At 47.0% G+C, this 22,590-nt stretch overlaps 1 protein-coding gene across 1 annotated transcript in view; it reads right to left on the bottom strand.

Moving 5' to 3' along the window:
• PRRX2 (paired related homeobox 2) overlaps positions 1-22,187 on the bottom strand; it is a 69,643-nt gene extending 47,456 nt beyond the window's left edge. Inside the window, exon 1 of the mRNA XM_005293356.5 lies at positions 21,689-22,187. Coding sequence (XP_005293413.2) covers positions 21,689-21,932 — 244 coding nt within the window. The 5' untranslated portion in view covers positions 21,933-22,187. The remainder of the gene's footprint in view (positions 1-21,688) is intronic.
• Positions 22,188-22,590: the final 403 nt, after the last annotated feature.

The raw sequence follows: 22,590 nt of genomic DNA, 5'->3' as shown, positions 1-22,590 counted from the left end.
AAAAGACAAGCTTGATTAATTGGTAGATCTTAGTAAATACTGATCGATTGATGTTTGCCCAATGCCTTGAAAACCTGATAGAAGTGCTGCTGTTGTTAAAGGAAGTTATGCGGCATGCCATCTGTATAAAGCAGCGTTTCTCAAACTGGGGTCGCCGCTTGTGTGGGGAAAGCCCCTGGCAGGCTGGGCCGGTTTGTTTACCTGCCCCGTCCGCAGGTCCGGCCGATCACGGCTTCCACTGGCTGTGGTTCACCGCTGCAGGCCAATGGAAGTGGCGGCGAGTAAGTCCCTTGGCGTGTGCCGCTTCTAGCAGCTCCCATTGGCCTGGAGCAGCGAACCGCGGCCAGTGGGAGCCGCGATCGGCCAGACCTGCGGACAGGGCAGGTAAACAAACTGGCCCGGCCTGCCAGGGGCTTTCCCTACATAAGTGGCGACCCCAGTTTGAGAAACACTGGTATAAAAGAATGTGAATTAATGGGTAAAAAGGGTTGAGAGTTACCAGAAATAACTTGCAATCATACAGCAATGCATCTCAATGGCTAAAGAGACATCCAGGAGCCACCTCTATCCAGTGAGGATAGCATTGTCTTACAACGCCCTACCTCTGTGCCAGCAAGAGGCAAGTGAGATTGAACACAATCCTAAACCTATTTTCCAACATGGATTTTGGCTCTGTACTTGTTTTTCCCACTACCCCATGAAGTTTGCATCCAACTGCTTTGCACATGGCTTCGGTGCCATGTTCTCAGTGCTTATTATTCATGTATTTTTTGCCAGCGGATTTTGGCTCCTTCAAGGCTTATTCCTACGAAGGGGTATCGTATGGCCCTCAGTATAGTTATGGACCCTTAACGCATGTTTTAACCACTACAGCGACCTTACAAGGACTGAAACAAACTAGACTGATCTAACACATGCTCCTGGTTCACATTTCTCAACCGACGTTGGAGAAGATTCCCTTCTAATGCCTCATACCATTTCTGGCATTTGTTTTGCTTCCCTCTGTGCGAAACAAAAGGGGGTCAGATCTAAAAATATTAGAATGATCCTTGAAAGGTTTGTCTGAAGCTTGACAGTTATAACGGCTCCAGAAGGAATTGGTTCAGACATGAGATCCTGTGCCAAGGGGTCTCCGACGGATGCCATGTTTGGGAGAGAAAAGGGGAGATAGATAACACAAACTCCAACATCTGTGATCCGAAACATCTTGTTATATGACACTGGATCAGATGTTCAACCACAAAAAAACGATTAATGACATTGCAAATGCCCTCAATTGTCTGAAACCTCAATTATCCACCCGTTTAGCTATTCTCCGTCAGGTCATTTGGGGAACTGAGATTGCATTACGTATATATGTGGTTCAAGCCAATGCAATTTCTTGGAGGTTGCTCCATCATTAATTCCCCCTTTAACGCCCCTGAGTATTGGGCAGAACATGTAGAAGCATCATGCCCTGTTTTTAGGGTCCTAAGTGTTGCAACTGGGTGATGTTCGTCTTGCCTATGCTGGGTTAATTTTTTGCACTAGTCTAGTTGCATGAGACTTTTGGAGTTTGACCCTAAGTCCAAGAATTCCCCTGGATTTCACTATGTATCCCACCACGTACAACGAGAAAAATCCTAGAAAGCACACAGCTCAGTAGCGAAGCAAAGGACCATGTTAGTGAGTACCAAGGCCCTGTTGTGTGTCCGCAACCTACAGACCGAAACAGGACACCATTGTTCATGTGAACGCTATTACTGTAGCTTATATACTGCACGCCGGTTAGTGCGTAGTAAACACCCTGCGTAGACAAGGTGCACGGCGGCACACGCCGGCTGTGCATGCACTACCGTGGCGGATGCTGTCCCGGGCACCAGCATGGCTTTTCTCCGCGTAAGGTGTAAGACCCATTGGTGCAGCACATCTACACTAGATCAATGTAGTTACAGGGGTGCAACAAAATCAAGGGTAGGCAAAGCTCTAGTAAAAGCTTTAACCTATTCTATTCTGTCTAGGATCTTACACCATACCCATCCTCAGGGCCGATTCTAGGCTCCCAATTGGGCGGAGGGGCAAGTGGGAATCTTGGGGCTCCTGGATGATGCTATTTAAAAACAATCAACCTTCCAGGAGTCCAGGGGCTGGTTAGACCCCTGGAAAAGCTCAGATTTTAAGATTTTGAAAAAGTAAAATTCAGCGGCTGTCAGCCTTTTGTCTTTGTCACTTCCACTGCTTAGCCCTGGATAACTTTGTACATATGTTGGGTTTTCTGACTGTAATTGCAGCCCATTGCAGATTATTGGGGGGGCGGCGGGGGGCAAATGTTCTCTTTACCACCTTGCTTCCGGGTAGCACCGGGCCTGCTCATCATAGCGTCTGAGTGCCTGAACTCGCTTAAAACTCATTTCCCTTGACTGTGTCCGGGCACTTGAGAGCATACGCAGGTCTGAGGTGACCTTTATATGCACAAAGAAGAAGAGCAGGTAACTTGCGGGAAGGCCCATTCTGGCTTTTGAAGACGAGGATGTTGTTTTTCTCCCGGCACCTGGGAGATCATGTATGGTGTGTGTTTATTCTGGAGTATGACATGAACTGTGCTGCAGAGCTCCTGATGTTAGGAGGGCCCTTGCTAACTTGTACAAATAAATCAGTTTTGTTGAGGTTGGAGCTGAGATCCCCAGCAAGTGCTCCCCATACAGACCGAATGTGAGGGTCCCCTGCTTATTTTTCTAAGCTAATTTCACAAGAGTGTATTTTTACGATGTTTAAAAATAACTTTTAGAACCTTTGAAGCATGCTTCTTCCACAAGGCTCCGAACCTCCAGTTCCCCCACCAAGATACATGCTGCCAAAATATAAAATCACAGAACTAATCAACCCCATAATATACATCACTACTCACTTGCCGTCCTTCTCTGCATCTCATTCCCCATCCATGCCCATCGGTTTAAACTGGAAGGCCTGGATCCTGACAAATATTTAGACGCCTAACGTCCAGCAATTTCAATGGAAGTCAGGCGCTGAAGTACCTTTGTAGATCCAGCGGGGCCTAAGTTCTTTAACGCGACGACCTTGTCCTGCAAGGAGCTCCACGTGCGTACACAGAGCTGTGTTACGCTTGCCCACTGTGCGGTTTCTTACACTTTCCCTCTTCGCATCTAGTGCTGGCTACTGCTGGAGACTGGATAGTTGACTAGGTGGACCCTATAAGTCTGACGAAGCCTGGCTCCCTGAGAGCACTATATAGGTTACAATACAGCAGTCTGCCCATTTTCACACTGTTATTGTGCTGATCAGTATAATGCATATCGCTGATATAGTCTCTCCTTGGGGGGAAAACTACAGCCTGTAGATTAACTTGGTCTCTTCCATCTCCAGCTTTTGGGGCTAAGTCAAGAGTATGGACCGGCACCAGAACCTCTCAGATATTGGCCTCTCCCCACAATAATCTTCCTCCTACTCCGACACACACACACACACACACACACACACACACACACACACACACACACACACACACACACACACACACACACACACACACACACACACACACACACACACACACACACACACACACTCTCTCTCTCTCTCTCTCTCTCTCTCTCTCTCTCTCTCTCTCTCTGTTGGCAGCCTGTGCTGCGGATGCCATTCAAGTTGGAGTCACGTGAGAGGCACCTTTGGCCCAGGGTGTGTCTCTTCCTATCTGGGACCTGTGTAGCAGCAGTCAGCTGTCTGCATTGCCACTGATTGCTCACGGCTGCAACGGGCCCTCTGCAACTGAGGATTCCCTTGGATTCTGCCTTGAATCCTTCCCTGCCAGCTACAGCGATCTGGATGCTATAGACACAGTCTCTGTGCCATGAGGCTGGAAGATTTAAGGTGCCTGATGAATCGTATTCTTTTCCCAGTGTCAGCACAAAAAGCTGTAATAACTGGCTAATGAAGTACAAGTGTTGCAACCAGATGGGGATTTTAACTCTCTCCAGGAGGTGCACTGGCTCGATGGGGAATGGACTCCTAACCTTGCTCAAACTGCTTTTTGTGGTTGGAAAAACTCACACTGTGGCAGGGCAGTCGAAGCAGCTTTTGCAGATTTTTCCAGCGGCGCCACTCGCCCCCAGATTCTCACACCGTTGGGTTTGAGCTGTCACAGCTCAGCATGGCTATCAGTTTGCATTTCCTCAGAAATCGCAAGCACTAAATCAAAACTAAACTTTCATTCACGTCTGTTTTTTAGTGGCGGCAGTGCTGTTAAAAGGGCCTGGACTGACAGCCTTAGACTGCAGATAATGATTATGAATTATTTATATTATGGACATACTCAAGATCTGGGCCTCCCTGTGCTAGGTGCTGTACAAGCACATGGTAGGAGACGATCCACGCCCTGGAGAGTTTACAGTTGAAATAGACAAGACTGAGGGCAGGAGTATGGGAGCATTATTATCCCCATTGGGCAGCTGCAGTAGAAAGGGCCGTCTAGGAGATAGGGTACATAACTGGCCCTCAAGAGACCTCTGTTCAATCCCTGCCTCTCTGTGACCTTGGGGAAGTCACTTAGGCCCACATCCTCAAAGATATTTAGATTCCTAACATCCACTGATTTCAATAGGAGTTGGGCACCTAAATGCTTTTGGTGATCTGGGCCTCAGTTCCCCATCTGTATAATGGGGGTAGCAGTTCCTTAGCTCAGGGGGGTGTTGTGAGGTGCTCCGAGCGGAGGGCTGCAGGAATACAAACACAATTGGCCGAGGCACTTTCTAGTGACTGGAGTCACTTTCCAAGGGTCACACCTGGCGTCTGTGGCAAAGCCAGGAGCTGAACCCAGGTCTCCTGAGTCCCAGTCCAGACACTTAATCATGGGGCCAGCCTTCCTCTCTACAGCATTGGCAGCCTGAGGACAGATTTCCCCACCCCGTCTTCCTATCTTAAGCCTGACCTAGAGGAATCGTCCCTAGGACTGAGATAGGCGCTCAGGTTCCCTGCCCTATTCATTCCTGGGCCTCTCTGCAGAGATCACCCGCAAGGGCAACAAAGGTCGATACAGTTTTAATTGCTAATGTGCATGTGTCTAATGCACTCACACTGTACCTCTAGGTGCCATGTTTGTTAGTAAGGCCAGCGCCGCTTCTGTCTGGAATATGCCGCCTCTACCCCCTGAGCTCGTCCTGATCCACTTTCCTAACTGTAGAATGTCCCTTTTATTCAACCCTGGGGGCCAAATACTGCCCTGGTCTAGAGAGAGGTTGCCTGAGTGTAAATGAGGGCAAGAGCTGTCCTTGTATTTGCAGGGATCAAATAGAAACGGTGAGTAATGTTTACATGGAAGCATTGGAATGGTTAGTCTTGCCCTTAGATTTGCATCACTTTGGTTTATGGACCAACCAACGACTACCCTCCGGGACCGTCTTGTAACTCCTGGCCAGGCGATCCCCAGGGTAGACCTGTAATTATTTTGTTGCTCTAAACACAAAACCTCGTCTCCCGGGATCTAAATATTGTAAGTGACACAACAATTAATCTCGGAACTGAATTCCTTGTTAACTTCAAATATGGTAAAAAACCCTCCTCCATCCCTGGGTATTTAGTCTGCCTTTGCCATGTAATTACGTAGCCGCTGCATGGATGCAGCATGTGCCACGGAAAATAAAGGGACTGCTGAACAGATAGGCTTGGACTTAAGTGTGGTAGCGAAGGATGGTGTCCGGTGGTAGAGAGCCCAGGGCCAGACCTCTGCCAAAGGGACGCCTGGATTGTAACTATGCTTTGTGATTCCTCCTGTGACTGAGACAATTGAAACAGGGGAAGCATTTCTATAGCACTATGCATCTGAGCAGCTCAAAGGGCTGTACAGATGTTGATTAAGCGTCACATCAGCCCTACCTAGTAAGTGCCACAGGCATGAGTAGCTTCATTTCACCCCTGGGGAAACAGAGGCACGTCTAGGTTAAGTGAACTGACCCAAGCCGACACAGGTTCCAAGCTACAGCCCATTGGGTGTCTTTCCATTGCCTTATGTGGATTGGGCCCATAGTGAATAGTCAGTTGTTGAGCCGGGAATTCAGCCCAGGAATCCTGCCTCCCGCTTCCCTACTCTAACTGTAAGACCAAACTTCCTTCCCCCTGCATCTTAGCAGATTTTTAGCCCGTTGTGGAAGGGAAAGTCAGCCACTTCTCCCCTCATTGGAAGGGCTTGCTCGTTAAATCATGAGAAATCAATTAGATTTACTTCTGAGCATCATGAAATCTGTGATCAAAAGGCAATTGGAAAGGGTGCGGGAGAGGGTTTCTCCACTGCCTGCTGGCCCAGCCAGGCCACTACAACTAGGAAATTCATTTTATTAGGCCCCATTGCCTGGCTGGAGAGTCATCAAGAGCCCATTGAGACTGGATATTGAGGGCGAGATTTTTTCAATGCTGCCAATGAGATTTAGACACCAAGGGTGTCATCCTGGTCCCACTGGAGTCAATGGTGGTTTTGCCATTCATTTCAATGGAGCCAGGATTTCACCTCCAGTTCCCAATCCCTTATTCCCTCAGTAGCTTTGTGAATCTTGCCCCAAAGGTCCATTGTCTGGCTGTGCCCACTGTTCCCCTAGCCGCTACGCAGGATTTCAGGTCAGTATGTGCATATGTACAGACCCAACTCCACTGCTCACCAGGCCCGCTCACAATCCCTATCTCTGCGCTGCTGAGCAGCAGACTGCCCTCGAGAGGAGTGCAAAGGGGACTGACTGGCACATAGACCCAAACTTTGGTTGGTGGGAGAGGGATTAGCAGCAGGCTCCATCCTCTCCTCCACCCTGTGGCCTGCAGGAGTGTCAGCAGAGTGACTCCACGCCAGCTGTTGAGTTTGGAGATGGGGATTTCACCCCTTAGCCATGATACATGCATCGCCAGGTGCACATCTTTTACTCGGGCTGTGTGCTCTGTGCAAGGATTTGGCCCTACATGGGAGCTCACACCATATATTGTTTTGGGAGTGACTGTGATTCCTTTGGCGGGTGGCTGGATCATCCTGGGGTGAGATTAGGGATTTATCACCCGATAGGTTTTGGGTTGGCCTATTCAGAGGAAACCTGGATTGTCTGATCCCACAGTAGGAGAATTCAGTGGCAGGTGGAACTGCTGGGCTTGTGGTTCTTTGCCTTTGGTTGACACCAGCAAGTTTGTACATGATTGGGATAGAGAACTGCACTCTCAAAATCAGGTTGGGGAGAATGAATCATGACACCTTCCCACTTTGCCTTGTCCTGTGCAAGAGGTGAACTGAGAGGAGAAGGGGTCAACAGGAGAGAGAGAAACTGAATTAGCCGAATCAAGATAGAAACTAGAAATGACCCTGGGAATGATAATACAAAACTTCAGTCTTGCCCGATCCAACGTCCTTTTCATCAGAACTTCCAAGGCAGGTTCTGAAGGGACAAACCTTGATGGAGGGAGGGAGCTAATCCATCATCCATGTGTCCACCAAAATACCATTCCATCATCTGACAAAGATTATAAAACTAGCCAGAGACACAGACTGTCAGGTTATACACGTGTCCTCTCTGCCTCTATAGAAACTTAAAATGTAGCCCTCTGTGGTTCGTCAATAGTCATACTAATAATTCATTTAAAAACTCATGTAGCAGCCCATGGAGAGCCGTGGGAAACTGCAGGCCTAGAAAGATCTGACAAAAAACCATTGAATCCCCAAACTCAGAATGCAACTCACCATCTGGCACTGTAACCCCCTCATTAAAGGGGCACTGTCAAGATAAAAACCAACCCTATTTATATATTTTAGAACTGCTTGAAACGTTCTTCATTTTTCCCCATTGAAAATGGCCTCTTTTTTTTTTTTTTTCAAAACCAGAAAGCTTAGTGAAAAATATTTTCAGTGAATCCCCTCCCAATGTTTTTAATTCCCCCCCCCCCACCATTTTTTTTCAGTGGCAAAATGGGAAAAGAAGAGAAAAAGGGGGCAAAGAAAAGAAAGGGGGGGGCTGACCACCCAAAAACTAGGAAATGATCTGAACCAAAATTTTTGTGACAAATTTCAAATAAATAAAAAATTGTTTCTTTTCAAAACCCACAAAGTGAACATTATTTTGAAATTTTTTTCTTTACCATTTTTGACCAGTTCTAACTTATTTCCTCTTATCTGTGCTGTTTGGAGCACCTTCATCTCACTACATCTAAAAGAGTTTTAAAAACCCAATGTGTACGGCTAGTCAAAAACTTTCCACTGTAAACCTTTTATGATGAAAAATTAAATTTTTGACTAAAATAATTTTTTTCATGAAAAGCATCTACTTTCTGTGGGGAAAAAATTCAACTTTTTGTCAATAAACCAAAAACCTGAAGGATTTTCAGTTTTTTGATTAAAAATATAATTTTTCCATGGGATCCTCCTCCCCCACCAATTTTCCGACCATCTCTATCACTGTATTTTGCCTCCTTTTTGCTGTTTACTATTTGCGCTTTGCTTGAGACTGGTTGCTTTCACTTCCTGTTTGTCATCAGTTTCACTTCTTGGTTCTCCTGTTGGGGCAGGGGAAAGGCCTGAAATGCCCCTGACCCAGAAAACTCCAAGGAATAAAGTGTGTCCACATATAGGTACGTGAAATACCATTGCTCTTATTGTCCTGGTTGTTGTTTATATTCACACTAATTTACATTTAAAAAAAATCACTCGAGCATCACTGGTCCCAGCTGCCATCTTGTATGTGTCTCTGTTCCTTTCTTCATTTACAGCTGCTTTACATACAACAAGAGCAAACTTTCCCATTCTGATGGCTAACTCCTATCATTTGGGGCAGGAGCCAGAACCTAGCACAATGGGGTCCTGCTCCAGGACTACTGCTCCAAAGCACTACAGTAATATAAATAATAATAATGACAAACTTAGTAAACGAAGAAGGACCTGGCTTGAAATCAATCCATTCTGGTGTCCAAGACTATGAGGGGGATGAAATATTCTTAGTAAACCACTGGGCTCTCCCATGAACTGAGTGTTGCACATGGATTAGTCCTATCTGAGAAGGCTTTCTCTAGCCATGCCGTGTGAATCGTCTCTTTTTTCCTGGGAGCTGGGACCTTTGAAAATTCTGCAAAGGGCAAGTGTTTCTCCTGGGTGACCATATTTAACTTTGGTGCAGCAAACCCTTGCAATGGAACAACTCAACTTACAGAAATTTCTCTAGGAACCCTGACGAAACAGATCATTCCTAGAGGTTTGTAGCTTTAGTCAGTGAGAAACAAACCAACCAAACCAACTCCGAGGTTCGCAATTTCCCCCCCATCCCCAAGAAACACCAAAAGTAACGGCACTGTTTGAAAAGGCATCAGTCAAGGCCTGCTGGCTAAAATTATCCTTCTGCTTTATCATCTTGAGAACATTAAAGGCTGTTGTTAACAGATGTTTTGCGTTAGACGTTATTTGTTAGTCTAATGAAAGGAGGTGAACAAGCTTTCAAGACCTCAAAAGTTCTGCGTAAGGTTTTATATGAGAGATTATTGCATTGCTCTGGTAGAGAAAAGAGATGCTTGCCAATTCACTTGGTATTTCTTCCTTTGATTTTGTTGTATTCAATCATTTTGCATTGTAATTTTTGATCTAGTTAAATGTCCCATTTAATAAGTACTGCACAATGTGTATTCATGTGCACAGCCGAACATCAACAAATAGATGGATCCTTTTGGTAGTAGTTGGAGACTGAACTGGCTAGCCGTACCTGTGTTCTAGCAAGTAAGAAAGCAAATTACCCATAAAGCAAATGCTACATGTGAAGAGGGGAGTGGTGATGGCCATGGGGATGAGAAGCAAGAGATGGTGATGGCTGTTTGCCAAGAGCCACTTGGAGGAGAAGACATTGTCACTACATGGATGTCCGTTGTGGTGGTGGCTTTGGGTTGCCATTGCTGGAGAATGAAGGGGGTGTGTGGCCAAGGATGAAGATGAATTTGCTGTGCTAGCTGTGGGAGGTGTAGTCCTGATATTCCAAGAACAAGGAAGAGGGGCAATGCTGCATAGGGCTTTCTGCTGGCCAAGGGAATAACCCTTTGTGTCTCTCTGCAAGGATCTCAAAGTGCTGTTAATCCTCACAGCAGCAGATAAGGTAGGGAATATCTCTTTATGGATGGGAGGAAAACAGGGACCCAGAGAGGGGAAGCTACTTGCCCAAAATCACAAAGGCGATGGGTAGTAGAGTGAGGAAGAGAACCCAGGGTACCGGAAGTCACCATAGCCATTCTGTGCGTTGGGCCTCCCTGATTCCTCACAGCTGTGGCCTTTCTGTATGTATAAGGGGGTGGGGGGAAACAGTTGTCATGGAGACATGATGCAGTTCTTCGTCCAATGTGTTCATGTTCAGGACACATGGCGAGAATGGCGTTCCCACCATTGGGACCCACTGAATGATTCCATTCCAGAGACCTCACGTCCTGGAGGGGCCACAAGGGTGTTGGACTCTGGACCTCAGGTCCTTCATGGAAATGCTCAGGGAGATTATTTCATTTTACTTTTAATGTTAATAAACTTGTTGCCACAGTCTGTGACGTCAGCCATCAAAACTGCATCTAGCAGAAGGAGCGATGGCCATAAAAAGAAATGAGACATCATGTCGAGTGCCTGTTTCCGTTTAGGATGACAATAAAAGATAAGGTTATCATGCGAACCCGCTTCTGTCATCACACTGTCTCCTCTCCATAAGGGAAAGCATCCCAGATGTGCAGTGAGGGTGAGATTGGTTGCAAAGGGAGTACATGCTAGTAGGTTCACCTGGTCTGTATTTGGATTCTGAGTTCAGACATGGCTCAAGAAGCCAATCCTCCGTTTAAAGGGAGCTCTGTGGAGTATTGGCTCAATGGGAAGCAGCCTTGATGCTTACATGGTTAGACAATTTCCCCCTCCCCGCTCTTTATATTCAGCTTCTGATTAGTGAGTTTTAGCTCCCAATTTTTCCATCACCCTATTACCTAGATATTCAGGTATGGCTGGTGGGAATCAGAAACACTTCACTTCCATGGTGCCTTTCCTCAGAGAAGCTCAAACGCCTTCCTGAGATGCCTAAATATCATTTATCCCCATTTTACTGATAGAGACACTGAGGTAGGGAGAGGTGACGTTATTTGCCAAAGGTCACACAGTGAATCAGTGGAAGAACCAGCAATAGAAACCAGGAGGCCTGATCCCAGACCTGTGGTCCAACCATTAGAAGACATTAGGGCCCAATCCTGCAGACACTTACGGGCATGATGCATACTCCTGCATGGAGACTTGTTGAGTCCAAGAGGACTACTTGTGCTAGTAAGGACTATGCCTGGCAATAAGCGTTTGCAGGATCAGACCCCAGTTAGCAGTTTGGACATGTGGTGCTAAAGTACGTGCAATGGGAATTAGTTAGGAAACACACTTTATGACAATAATATCAGTTCAGGAAACTAAGGGCCAAATTCTGCTCTTCGTAAAACAGGTGTAAACCTGAAGTAACTCCGCTGACGTCGATGGCGTTGCTCCAGATTGACACCAGTGTTGCAGAGATCAGAATTAGTCCCTCTGGATCAAATATTGCCATCTCTCAGATCTACATGGCTGCCGTTCTATACAGCACAGGGGAGGGCTAGGGAGAGAGGAATCCTTGCTCTGCAGATCTCAGCCAGCATGTACTTCTCTCCCAACACAGAGACCCACATTGGTGGATGAGGTTTATGAGCGGATTGAGGAAATTGGCATTCCCCCTACATGTGGTCTGCGGCCCACACATCATTAGCCCCAGATGTGGCGCTAGCTGCTACTCTTCATGGCCCTGAATCAACAAGGCACTTAAGCACGTGCTTAAGTTTAAGCATGTGAGTAGTTTAATTGAAGTCAGTCAGTCTATTCACATGCTTAAAGTTAGGCAGCTGCTTAAGAACCTTGCTGAATCAGGGCCTATGTTAATAGGTTTGGGTTAATTTGGTGGGGCGGGCTATGAGGTTACATGTTTTAATTACCATTTGCATAGCACTGTCAGGGCACGATTGGTATTTATTTGGGCAGCGGTAGCAGGCAGCGCCCCAGCATGGCCCAGGACCCCACTGTGCTAGATGCTGTACGTACAAACAGAACAAAATGCTGGTCTCTTCCCCAAGCCACTTGTGCTTAACAGGCAAGGTTTAATGTCTGGCATTTGATAAAGAATTTTAGGCTAGCAAATGCTACAAATACAATCTACCAAATATTAGAAACCCAAAATGTACAACCCCTCCTACCTCACCTGCCTGTTTTTTTAAGGCAATATTCCTTTTGAAGTTCTGCTTTGGTTTGGAAGAGACGCTGAAATTCTGCTTGTGCTTAGATGTTTCCTGTCATTCCCAAAGCTAAGGTGGAAATGCCTTGTAAGTAAATAGGAAGGTCAATATTACAAGTAATTCGTGTGTTAACATGGAAATCAATAGCAGCAGACCCCTTAACTACAGGGGAAAGGTCAGGACCCTAAAATAGCAGTTGTATACGTGATAAAATTGTGGGCCCATTGAATCCATTGCACAAACAAGGAATGCGGAACTGGACCCCGTGATCTTGTATCCCTTATTATGTCAACACTGGATGAAATCCTGGCCCTGTTGAAGTCAACAGAAGTTTTGCCACTGACTTCAATAAGGTCAAGATTTCACCCACTGACTTTGGTTAGACAGTGCATGGAAGTCAGGACTACAGCCTGGAGCCATTCAGTGAAAAGACCTGGGTGCCGTTTCCTGCAAATCTCTGCTCCGGGCACAACAGCAATCCACAAAGCAAACAAAACGTTAGCTTGAACAGGGAATAGGATACAAAATAATGCGGAAAATATTCCAATGCCATTGCATATATCAATGGCGCAGCCTCATCTGGAATACTGTGTTCTGTTCTGGCCACCCCCTCTCAAAAAGGACATCGCAGAAAGAGAAGGGTGATGAAAAGGACCAGAGCCCCGGAGCGGTTTCCAGCTGACAAGAGAGCGAAAAGAGTGAGGCTGTTTAGGGGGGGAATGAAGAAGAGGAGACCTGAGGGAAGCGTGCAGAGTAATGACAGGTACAGAGAAGATAATTCGGTGTTCCTATTCACCCGCTTGTGACTTACGTGAGCAAGGGACAGATGAAGAAACTAAACCATGATTTGAGGACTTCAATGGCTCAGACACAAGTTTGATACAGGAGTGGGTGGGTGAGATTCTGTGGCCTGCGTTGTGCTGGAGGTCAGACTAGATGATCATAATGGTCCCTTCTGACCTTAAAGTCCATGATTCTATGAAAGGCAACACATTCAAAACCGATACCAAGTAATGTATTTTTACCTGGTTAGCCTGCAGAACTTACTGCCACAAGATATCATTGGGACTGAGAACGCAGAAGGATTATAAAAAGGATTAGACTTTTACACGGATAATGAGACCAGCCCCAGCTACACTAGGCAGGGCATGAACCAACCAGTAACTGACAGGGATAAGAGTTAGGAAGAAACTTCCCTTATGGGCAGTTTATCCCAGAACTGCCCTCATCAGGGTTTATTGCCCCTTCCTCTGAAGTATCTTATACTGGCCACTGTGGGGAACAGGATACTGTGTAGATGGGCCACTGGTCTGATCTGATCTGGTCGTTCCTATGCTCCCTGTGTTTATACAGCTCGCTCTGTTTTTCCTACGCTCCTTGTATTTCCACATCTCCATTGAAAAGACCTATGGGGTGCCAGTTATGCACGAGAGGGGTCTATTGTAGCTTCATTTCCCCCAGTACTTATCTGGGCAACAGTTTTGGTCTCTTCGCTTTCCCCTTTATTCATCCCCTTCTCCGCAACACCCCACTTTGGGTGACCTACGAATGTTAACAACATGTCGAGGCTGCCAAACAAGATTCTGGCAAGCAGACCGCTGCCGCGGCTTGCAGAACCTGAGCCCCATAACCACCATCAGGCCGCTATCAAAGGCAGGCGGCTTCGCTCTCATAGCTGCCTCTGGCCCCAAGTACGGAAACAGGGATGTATGATCTAGTGCTAACAGCAGGCTTGGAAGCCAGTGTTATCCTGCGTTTGAATCCGGCCTGGGCCACTGCCTGCCTTCATCTATCAGCCCACCTGTAAAATTGGGGAGGAGAGCAGGACTTTGGTGAATGCCAGATTCCAACACCCCCTCCCCCCAATGAACTGTAAGCTGTGAAAAACAACAGCAACCAGCCCTCTGATTAATAAGTGCTACGTAGCGGCTATTGCAGTGTTCTTAGCCCCAGCCCGTCAGAAAGCCAGATGCGGCTAAACCGGGCCTGCGTTAACCAGCCAGGACTTTCCAAGATTAAGAGAGCGTGCCTGAGATTTTCAAAGGAGCCGGCCGTTCTTCATCTTCCCTTTCCCCCGGTTCAACAGTTTCATTCCCCTCCCTGTGTGGTCGATAAATCCTTCTGCTTTCCTCCTGTGCGGACCCTCGCGTGAGGTGGATTGGTGGGAGTACGCTCTATCTCGGATTGGTTTTTCTAGCTTTCTCTTTGCAAAGCGCTTCTACCTTCTACGCTACCCACACGTTCCTTATGCTGCTCTTGGCTCCCCTGGAGATAAGATGGGACAGACTGGAGGGGTAAAATCCATGGTTAACCCTTTACATTCCTGCTCTGGCAAGTGTCTGGGGCGTGTAGAACTGCACTGAATGAACATCCTATCACGCACATTAATGGGGAACGTCTGAGCATATCAGTGGAGAGAGTTTTCCCGTTATAAGCTTTACTTAGATGTTAGTGAGCCCTTAAAGGGCTTAGGGATCCCTTAGGTTGAATGGTGAGGTCCTGGTCAGAAGAAACAAAGGCAGTTGTCTGACAGCTGGAAAAGTTACTTTTGTTTCTGTCCTGCAGTGGCCGGTTGATTAAAAAGGCTTTTCTGACTCTCTGGTCCTCTTTAGTTTTCTGATATGAGCACACAGGAAATGTAACATTACATGGGTTCATTAGCAACAGAGTTTCCAAGCAAGTAACAAAAAAGGGGCAACATTAAACTTGGAAATCCAGCTCACTCCCCCATGGCACTAATTGATTACAGATGCCCCTCAGCTCAGGGGGGAACTAGTCCGTCTTACCCGTATCCCCCTAAGCTGTCTCCCCAAACGAAGCCCCCTGAGATACCCTGATTTATTTCTGTATATCTCTTTGCAATTTCCCATTATCTCCCCCACCACACCCACACCCCCACGTTATACACCAGGCAAACAGGACAGTGCGGTGGAAGTTGGGGTGGGAACTAATCACTGGCGTCTCACAGGATCCGAATAAAACCTTCTGTGGTGCTCTCAATCTGCGAGAGCCTGCGACTGATTTATAGCTGCTGAAATCAAACCCTCCCTGTCTGTTTCTTGTAATCATAACGGGAGAAGAATTACACATTTTACATTCAAGGGGGAAATTTATTTGCTTTTTAAAAAAATTTGTCTTATGCTCGTTAAGAAACAAAAACTTGGGATTTAGATTTTTTTTTTTTTTTTTTTGAACATGCAGAGGGAAAAATTTGAAAGGATAAAATAATTCTACATGGCAGAGAAGTTTAATTATTCCCTTTTCGATGTAGGTTTATTTCAGTGGCAGTGGCTATCTGTTAGTAGCTCCTTCTCTATCCAGTGGGGAGAAAATTTCAGCACTGACATTATTTATTTGCTGTAATTTACCGGGGATTAAAAATGAAGCATCCAAACCCTTCGCTAGTGTCCATCTGCATAGCTCTACTGAGGCCAAATTACCCCAGCTGAGGGTGTGGCCCAAATTTCTAATTTCTGCATGTGCTTGATTTATTTTAATCCTCCTAATTCATACCTCAAAGTTTGACTTAGGGGGACCAAGACACGGCTTTTTTTGTGGCAGCCTCTTTGCAATGTTGTCTTCTGTTTGTAAATCATTTTTTTTAAGGGTCATCTCCTAAGATCTTTCCTCTGTTCTCACTCCGGCAAGCTCCCACTCCCGTAAAACTTCACTTTCCCTAAGTCAGATGTGAGCAAAACTGGAGTAAGGACTCTAGGAACTGGTTCCTCGGCAATAAAGGAACAATCTGGGCCAAATAACAAACTGGTGTAACTCAGCATAGCTCAATGGAGCTACTTCGATTTATGCCAGCTGAGGACATCTGAATCTGCAGTTTCATGAAAGGGACAGAAAGATTGTTAAGTGCAGGACTTCAGCTCAGTCCCTGGTAACCACTCCTCTGCTAATTTTTTATTTGTTGCTATTATTTTATATTTATTTGGAACGATGGAGGCACATTTTTATCTCTTTCTCCTGAAAAGCCCCAGAGCATCACAAAGGGCCGGGTGTGTTTCTAAAGGATCTGCTCTAGGAATTCTTTTGGGGAAGTTCTCCGGCCTGCGTTTTACGGCAGGTCAGGCTAGATAATCACAAGGGTTCCTTCTGGCCTGGGAAGCTGTGGATCTATTAGCTTCACAAAGGTGTCTGGATGCTTTAGGAGCGGGCTCCCTGTTTAAAAGGCTGTGGGCCCCGGGAATATTTTAAAGAAGTCGGCTAGGAATCGGATCACAGGGGCCTGACTGTGGCAGCCATCGAACAAGTCTATTGCTCTCGGTTTTCCCAGGCTTCCCATGTGCAACACGGACCCAGAATGAACTCCATGGCAGGACGAAAACCAGCAAAGGAGGCCGCTGGAAGTCAGGAGGTATTCATTCCTTTAATATATACATAACTTTTCTTCCTATCGAAAGGCTTAATCCTGCAGCCCTTTCGCACACGAGCGAGTAGAGCTGTCCCTGGGACTTTAGCCGGACAACTTGCACGCGTCAGGTCGTCTCGCCCAAGTAAGGGTTGCAGGATCAGGCCCTCGTTTTCGTGCAGGACCATGAGGAACTGATGGGGTCTGAAATAAAATGAGCGGCTGTGCAATCAGTCCCAGTTCAGAGGCATGCCTGGGAGTGGTCTCGTATTGCAGCCTGCCTCTGACCTTTCAGGTATGTTACACTACAGAGGGGACACTGGTTAAACCAGCAGGCCTCTGATGGACAGAAGTGCAGGGTAGAGTTAGGTGGAGGTGCTTGGGGTCTCTCCATCTGCTGCATGGGATGGCTCACTACAGTGACAGTTTTAACTTGCAGCTCCCCTGGTGCTGGTCTGGGACCAACACTTTCCAGTAATTCCCTTCCCTACGTGCAGCGACTTTGAAAAGGGGTTGAAGGGCCCTCTGTTTTCTCTAGCAATCAGTTACATCAGCCTTGAGACTTGATGCTTGCCGGTGCCGTACTTCCTAGAGGAACCCTCCAGAGCAACGTGCTGACAGCAATAGAGTTGCTGTGAACATGTTTATAAATCAAAAAAGCTGATCCAAAAAACAAAAAAAAAAGGTAAGAGGAGTAACTAAAACTAATAATAGTTTTAAAAAATAAACCCGGTGCGCTCGGCTCGAATCAGATGCACTGCTGCTGAGCTCAGTGTGCCATGGTGGAAAGGTTTAATTAATGAGCTGTAGAGAACGGCGTTATCTGATAAGCCTGAGTTCTCCCAGTCTTGAGCTGTGGAAATGAGGAATCTCAGTTTTTCCAGGTAATTTGTTGTTGTTATTGCAAATTTGCCCAAGTGGTTTAGGAGCCTCTTACAAGTCACCGTGATGCCTAAGTTTCAGTGAAAAATCAATGGGATTTAAGGCTCCTACGTTTTTAGGTGCTTGTGAAAATGTTGCCGTCTGTCTCATCGGTAGAAATGGATAGTGTCATTTAAACGAGCCTGCCTGATTGGTGGGCCTAGACAGCTATTAATCCTCACAAAACTGGCATTTTCCAGCCTTCCAGTCAAATACCTATTTAGGGATGTGTGTTACAATACAGCAATGTATCGAACATGTGCAGGCCAGCAGGATCCTCAGAAACTCACTTTTGTAAGGAGCTAAAAGTGCTCAACTCACAAGAGTCACCTTTGAATCTGTGGCAAAGTTGGTTTGTGTACATATTTTCCCCAGCATCCCTTTTCCTTTTGCTCTGCAATCCATTGAGGGCATTATATGTCATCATCAGATGGGTAGCGTTTAAGATTATGATAATGAAGGGATCACTGCAGCAAGCCCTGACTCACATGAGTAGTTCCACTGTCGTCCACTCCCATAAGGACTGTTTCCAAAAGGGTTTTTCGGGATTTAGCCCTAATTCTCAACCCATGTCTCTTGGGCATTGTTTAGAATGGGGGAATACTGACATAGAGGACTGTAATGTTCTACCCATTTTGGATATAAACACCACATGGATGGGTTCCACTTGTTGTGATTTACCAATTTGCTTCTTTTAAAATTGTGTTTATTTTCCCTCCATCATTTTTTTCTCATGTATCAAATATTGATGAAACCCAGTGTCATTTGGCGGGAGAAACGGGATTATTATTTGATCAATATTTTTTTCCTGCAAAGTAATCTTGCAGGAAGTGATTTGATAGTATTTCCCCCCCCCCCCCTCGTTCTGCAGAGGTTCGCTATAACCAGAATTGCATTCTGTATACTGCATTGCTTAGAAACTTTGCGATTGCGACTTCGTTTTGCTGGAAAGCAGATGACATTTCTTTGTGTAAGGAGCTTCCCACAGTATTTTAATCTCTACTCATCAGAAAAAATGTGCTTTGAAAAAGTTTTTTGTAATGTGTGTTCCAAAGTCAAGTTACTTGGTTTGCTTTCCCATAATCATTTTTATTTTCTTTCTGTCCATTGTATTTGCTTTCCTTTGGCATCTATCTATCTATCTATCTATCTATCTATCTATCTATCTATCTATCTATCTATAATACTTCTAAGGCACCTATTATGTTGGTATCTTAAACACAATACAAAATCAAGAAGTATCAGAGTCTATATTCAAAAGTTATGTGTCCATTCTCTGTGATTTGTGAATTTAAATGCTGGGTTTTCTGTTCCGGATGGTGTGTGTGTATAGGCTCCTTTTGAAGGAGAGTGTCTTTCCTCCTCTCTGATTCAGTAACAATAACAGATAAGACCAGCCACAAAAATAAGAGAGAGACAGAAAGAAACCTGAGTGGTTTTGGTCTTTCCTTTTTCAGAGAGATCAGTGCAGAACTGTAGCCGGTTTGCTTTGCAGCGTCTCCCTCAATACCTGCTAGAAATCAGTATGAAGAACTTAAAAAAAAAATTACTAATATTTTTTTCTAGGGGTGTAAAAACCAATATCCTGCAAATCCCCAAGAATCTTTCCAGTGTTTTTGCATTGACTGGCGAACGTATTAGTCATTTTATAGATGCAATAGCTAGCCCAACTTCCTGGCAAGAATGATGCTGTGAAAAAGAGACCGTACATGGAGACTCTAATGATAAGGAATGGGATTAAGCGGCTTCTGTGTTGCATTCAGATAGATGCTAGTCACTCGACAAGACGCCGCTACCAGACTGAAAGCAAGAAAAATGCTCGTTCTGCCTTCGTTTTAGTGCATCGGCTCTTTGGAGTGTGCTTCTTACGGGTGTTTACAAGTGCTCTGCTCCACTTCTTCAAGGGGTCTCTTTTCATTTTCTTTATGAGTTTAGAAGGAGCTGGGATGCCTACGTCTCAGTTTGCCTTCGGCAGAGAGGAAAGAGTGGCTATTGAAGCTCAGATTAAAAACCTAAGCCAAATTATTTTCCTTACTTAAAAAAAAAAAAGAGGGGCGGGGAGTAATTTTTGATCCATAAATTAGGATGGGTAGAGACCTATTGTGAATTTTCCAAAGAGAGATCAAGTAATGGATCTTTTTTGGTTACCCAAGTTATTGGACAGCTAGGAACCAAACTTGAGTGTTTATGGCATTAAAAAATACTTCTGGCTCTTTGAAGTTTGCTTTGTTTGGTTTGAACCCGTGATATTATTGGAGCAGACCCAGCAAAATATCAATATACTATTCTACCTTCATGACTTTAGACGCTTGCTTGCAAACCTCACCCAGCGCTCCGTTCATTTTAAACCAGAGGCCGGATTCTGCCCCTCTGACTTACATTGAGCAGTACCTTGCTGTGCGAGTGGTCCAATAGATCTCATTGCTATGACTTGCGGAGCAAGGGACTGCTTAATCTGAGTGAAGAGGGGCAAAATCTAACCCTTTAAAAATCAAAGACGTGCTTGTTTAATTTTATTTTTTAAATAAAGATGGGCACTCACTCTGGACAGAATTGTTCGGTATTATCTGTTCTGGAAAATAAAATAATGGTCCAGATTTTCAAGAGTGACTAGTGATTTTTGGATATCCAGCTCAAGACACCTAAAAGCAGCCTGACTGTCAGAAACGCTGAGCCCTCGCTCTCTGAAAATTGGGCAACATTCAGATGCCTTGAGTTAGGGACCCCAAAACGGAGGGACCCAAAATTCCTAGTTACTTTTGAACATCTTGGTCAGGGGAGTATTTGGCCTGTAGCATTTCCTGCCTGAGTGGAATGAGTTTATTTCAATCGGATAGTCCCTTTGCTGCTTTAGTGCATTTAAAGTCACAGTATTCAGAACACAAGGTCGGTCCACGGGCCTGTTAATGGAACTCCCAAATAGAGCCAGCAAATCACACTGCCCATACCCTGTGCATCAAAAAGCTCTCCCTGAACATTGATGATGCTCTTCCGCTGCCCCTCACTCACTCCCAGGCACTTTTCTGTCTCCCATGCTCTTCTCCCAGCCCTCAGACCTGGGGCTCCAACCAGCCACCAGCCCAGTCTCACATGTCTATGCCCACTGGAGCCAGACTTGATCTGGCCTTTATTTGGTGCTGGTGGCCCACCAACAACTCTCTTTCTGTCACAGTTTGTAAAGGGCAACCAGTGTCCCTGTCCCATCTGCAATCAGTATAGAGATGCTAGCTGCCCATTGAGGTGTGTGGGTGTGTGTGGGGGGGTCCCATTCTTATCCCCACCTGCAGCACAAATGTCTTGGCTGAGTCCAATCACGTAAGTTTCAAAATTAGCAGGAGAAATAAGTTAAAACCGGGGCTGGGGGCCTTTGTCCCGTCCCAGCTGATACTCAGGGTCTGACCCTATGGAATCAGGTGCTCAGAAGCTTGGTTTGGTCACTGTTGATGCCCTGGATTTGTGCCCTCCACCCAGGGCTTAATTTGTAATGAATGAGGTGCCGGGGCTCAAGCAATATTTTGACATTCCGAACTGATGCGGCAAGCCCAGCGGTGCTGGGGCTCGGAACTGCCAGGCCCACCAGTGCTGGGGCTTGGAACTGCCAAGCCCAGCGGTGCCAGGGCTAGGACCCGCCAAGCCCGGGGGTGCCGGGTCTAGGAACCACCAGGCTCAGCGGTGCCGGGGCTAGGAACCACCAAGCCTGGGGGTGCCGGGGCTAGGAACCGCCAGGCTCAGCGGTGCCAGGGCTAGGAACCACCAAGCCTGGGGGTGCCGGGGCTAGGAACCGCCAGGCTCAGCGGTGCCAGGGCTAGGAACCGCCAGGCTCAGCGGTGCCGGGGCTAGGAACTGCCAAGCCTGGGGGTGCCGGGGCTAGGAACCGCCAGGCTCAGCGGTGCCAGGGCTAGGAACCGCCAGGCCCGTGGTGCCCCTGGCACTAAGTAGCACTGCCCCCTCCCTTCTCACCCATGCTCAGCTGTGTCCCATCCCAGCGGCTGCTCGCCTTGTGCCTCTCAGGGATGCTCGGATTCTGCCCTCCCCCCATTACATTGGTCTCACCCCCCCCCCCCGGCTATTTCTGGGGGCTCCGCTCCCTGCCCCAGCAGTGACCCTGCCCCCCGGGCACCCAGCCCCCCCCCGGCCGGAGCTACTCACTGTCCTGGGGGGCCGCCTCGCTGCCGCTGCTGCCGCCGGACGGCTCCTGCAGCCCCTTCGCGCCGTCCCTCGCCTCCGGGCCGGGCTCCTTGCCCCCGTTCATGCCGGCCGCCACTTCCTCCAGGTCCAGGAGGTGGCTGACACTGAAGTTTTTCCTGCCCTGCGGGTTGTCAGGCGGCTCCAGGATCCGCCCGGGGCTGGGGCCGAACTGCTTGTCCATGCCGAAGGCTGCCGCGCTGTCCATGCCTCGCTCCGGCGCCCCCGGTGCCCCCCAGCCCGCCCCACGCCCCCGTGCCCCGAGCGGCCAGGCAGCCACCCTGCCCCAGCCAGCCAGTCCCTCGGTCTCCCTCTCCCGTCCCGAGCGCTGTTCCGCCTTGTGCTGACGTCTGGGGGAGAGAGAAAAAAAAAAACCACCCAAAACTTTCCTCTCCCCTTCGCTCTGGAGTGGTGCAGACAAACGTGTCCACACAACGCGCCTTCTTTGACACTGACGCGAACAGCCCCCACTGCCCTCCCCCCACTTTTCTGCCCCCTCTTTTCTGCTGCCCAGATTTTTAAAAAGAGAGAGAAGCCGCTTCGCTTTCCCTCTCACCCCGCACGCATTTTTTTTCTCTCTCCTGTGCCTGAGAAAGTTAAGTGCTTCTATCAACAAGTGTAAGTGAATGTTTTCAGCAGAGATTCGATAGGGAAGGGCTTTTTCACATGGACAGATTCCACTGGAGAAAGATCTGACCCATGGTTTGGCATAAGGGACCTCATAAAATCAAGCTCACACGCACATCAATGTAACCCCCCTCTTCCATATATACAACATACACACCCCCTCCTCAAAATCTCTGGATAGCCCCCCCACTGCCTCCCTCAGCCTCAGCTCAAGGTCACTTCTCTTGGGAAAAACCCAG

Source organism: Chrysemys picta, chromosome 18 (assembly GCF_011386835.1).
Source record: "Chrysemys picta bellii isolate R12L10 chromosome 18, ASM1138683v2, whole genome shotgun sequence".
Lineage (NCBI taxonomy): Eukaryota > Metazoa > Chordata > Testudines > Emydidae > Chrysemys > Chrysemys picta.
This window is presented reverse-complemented; position numbering and strand designations above follow the sequence as displayed.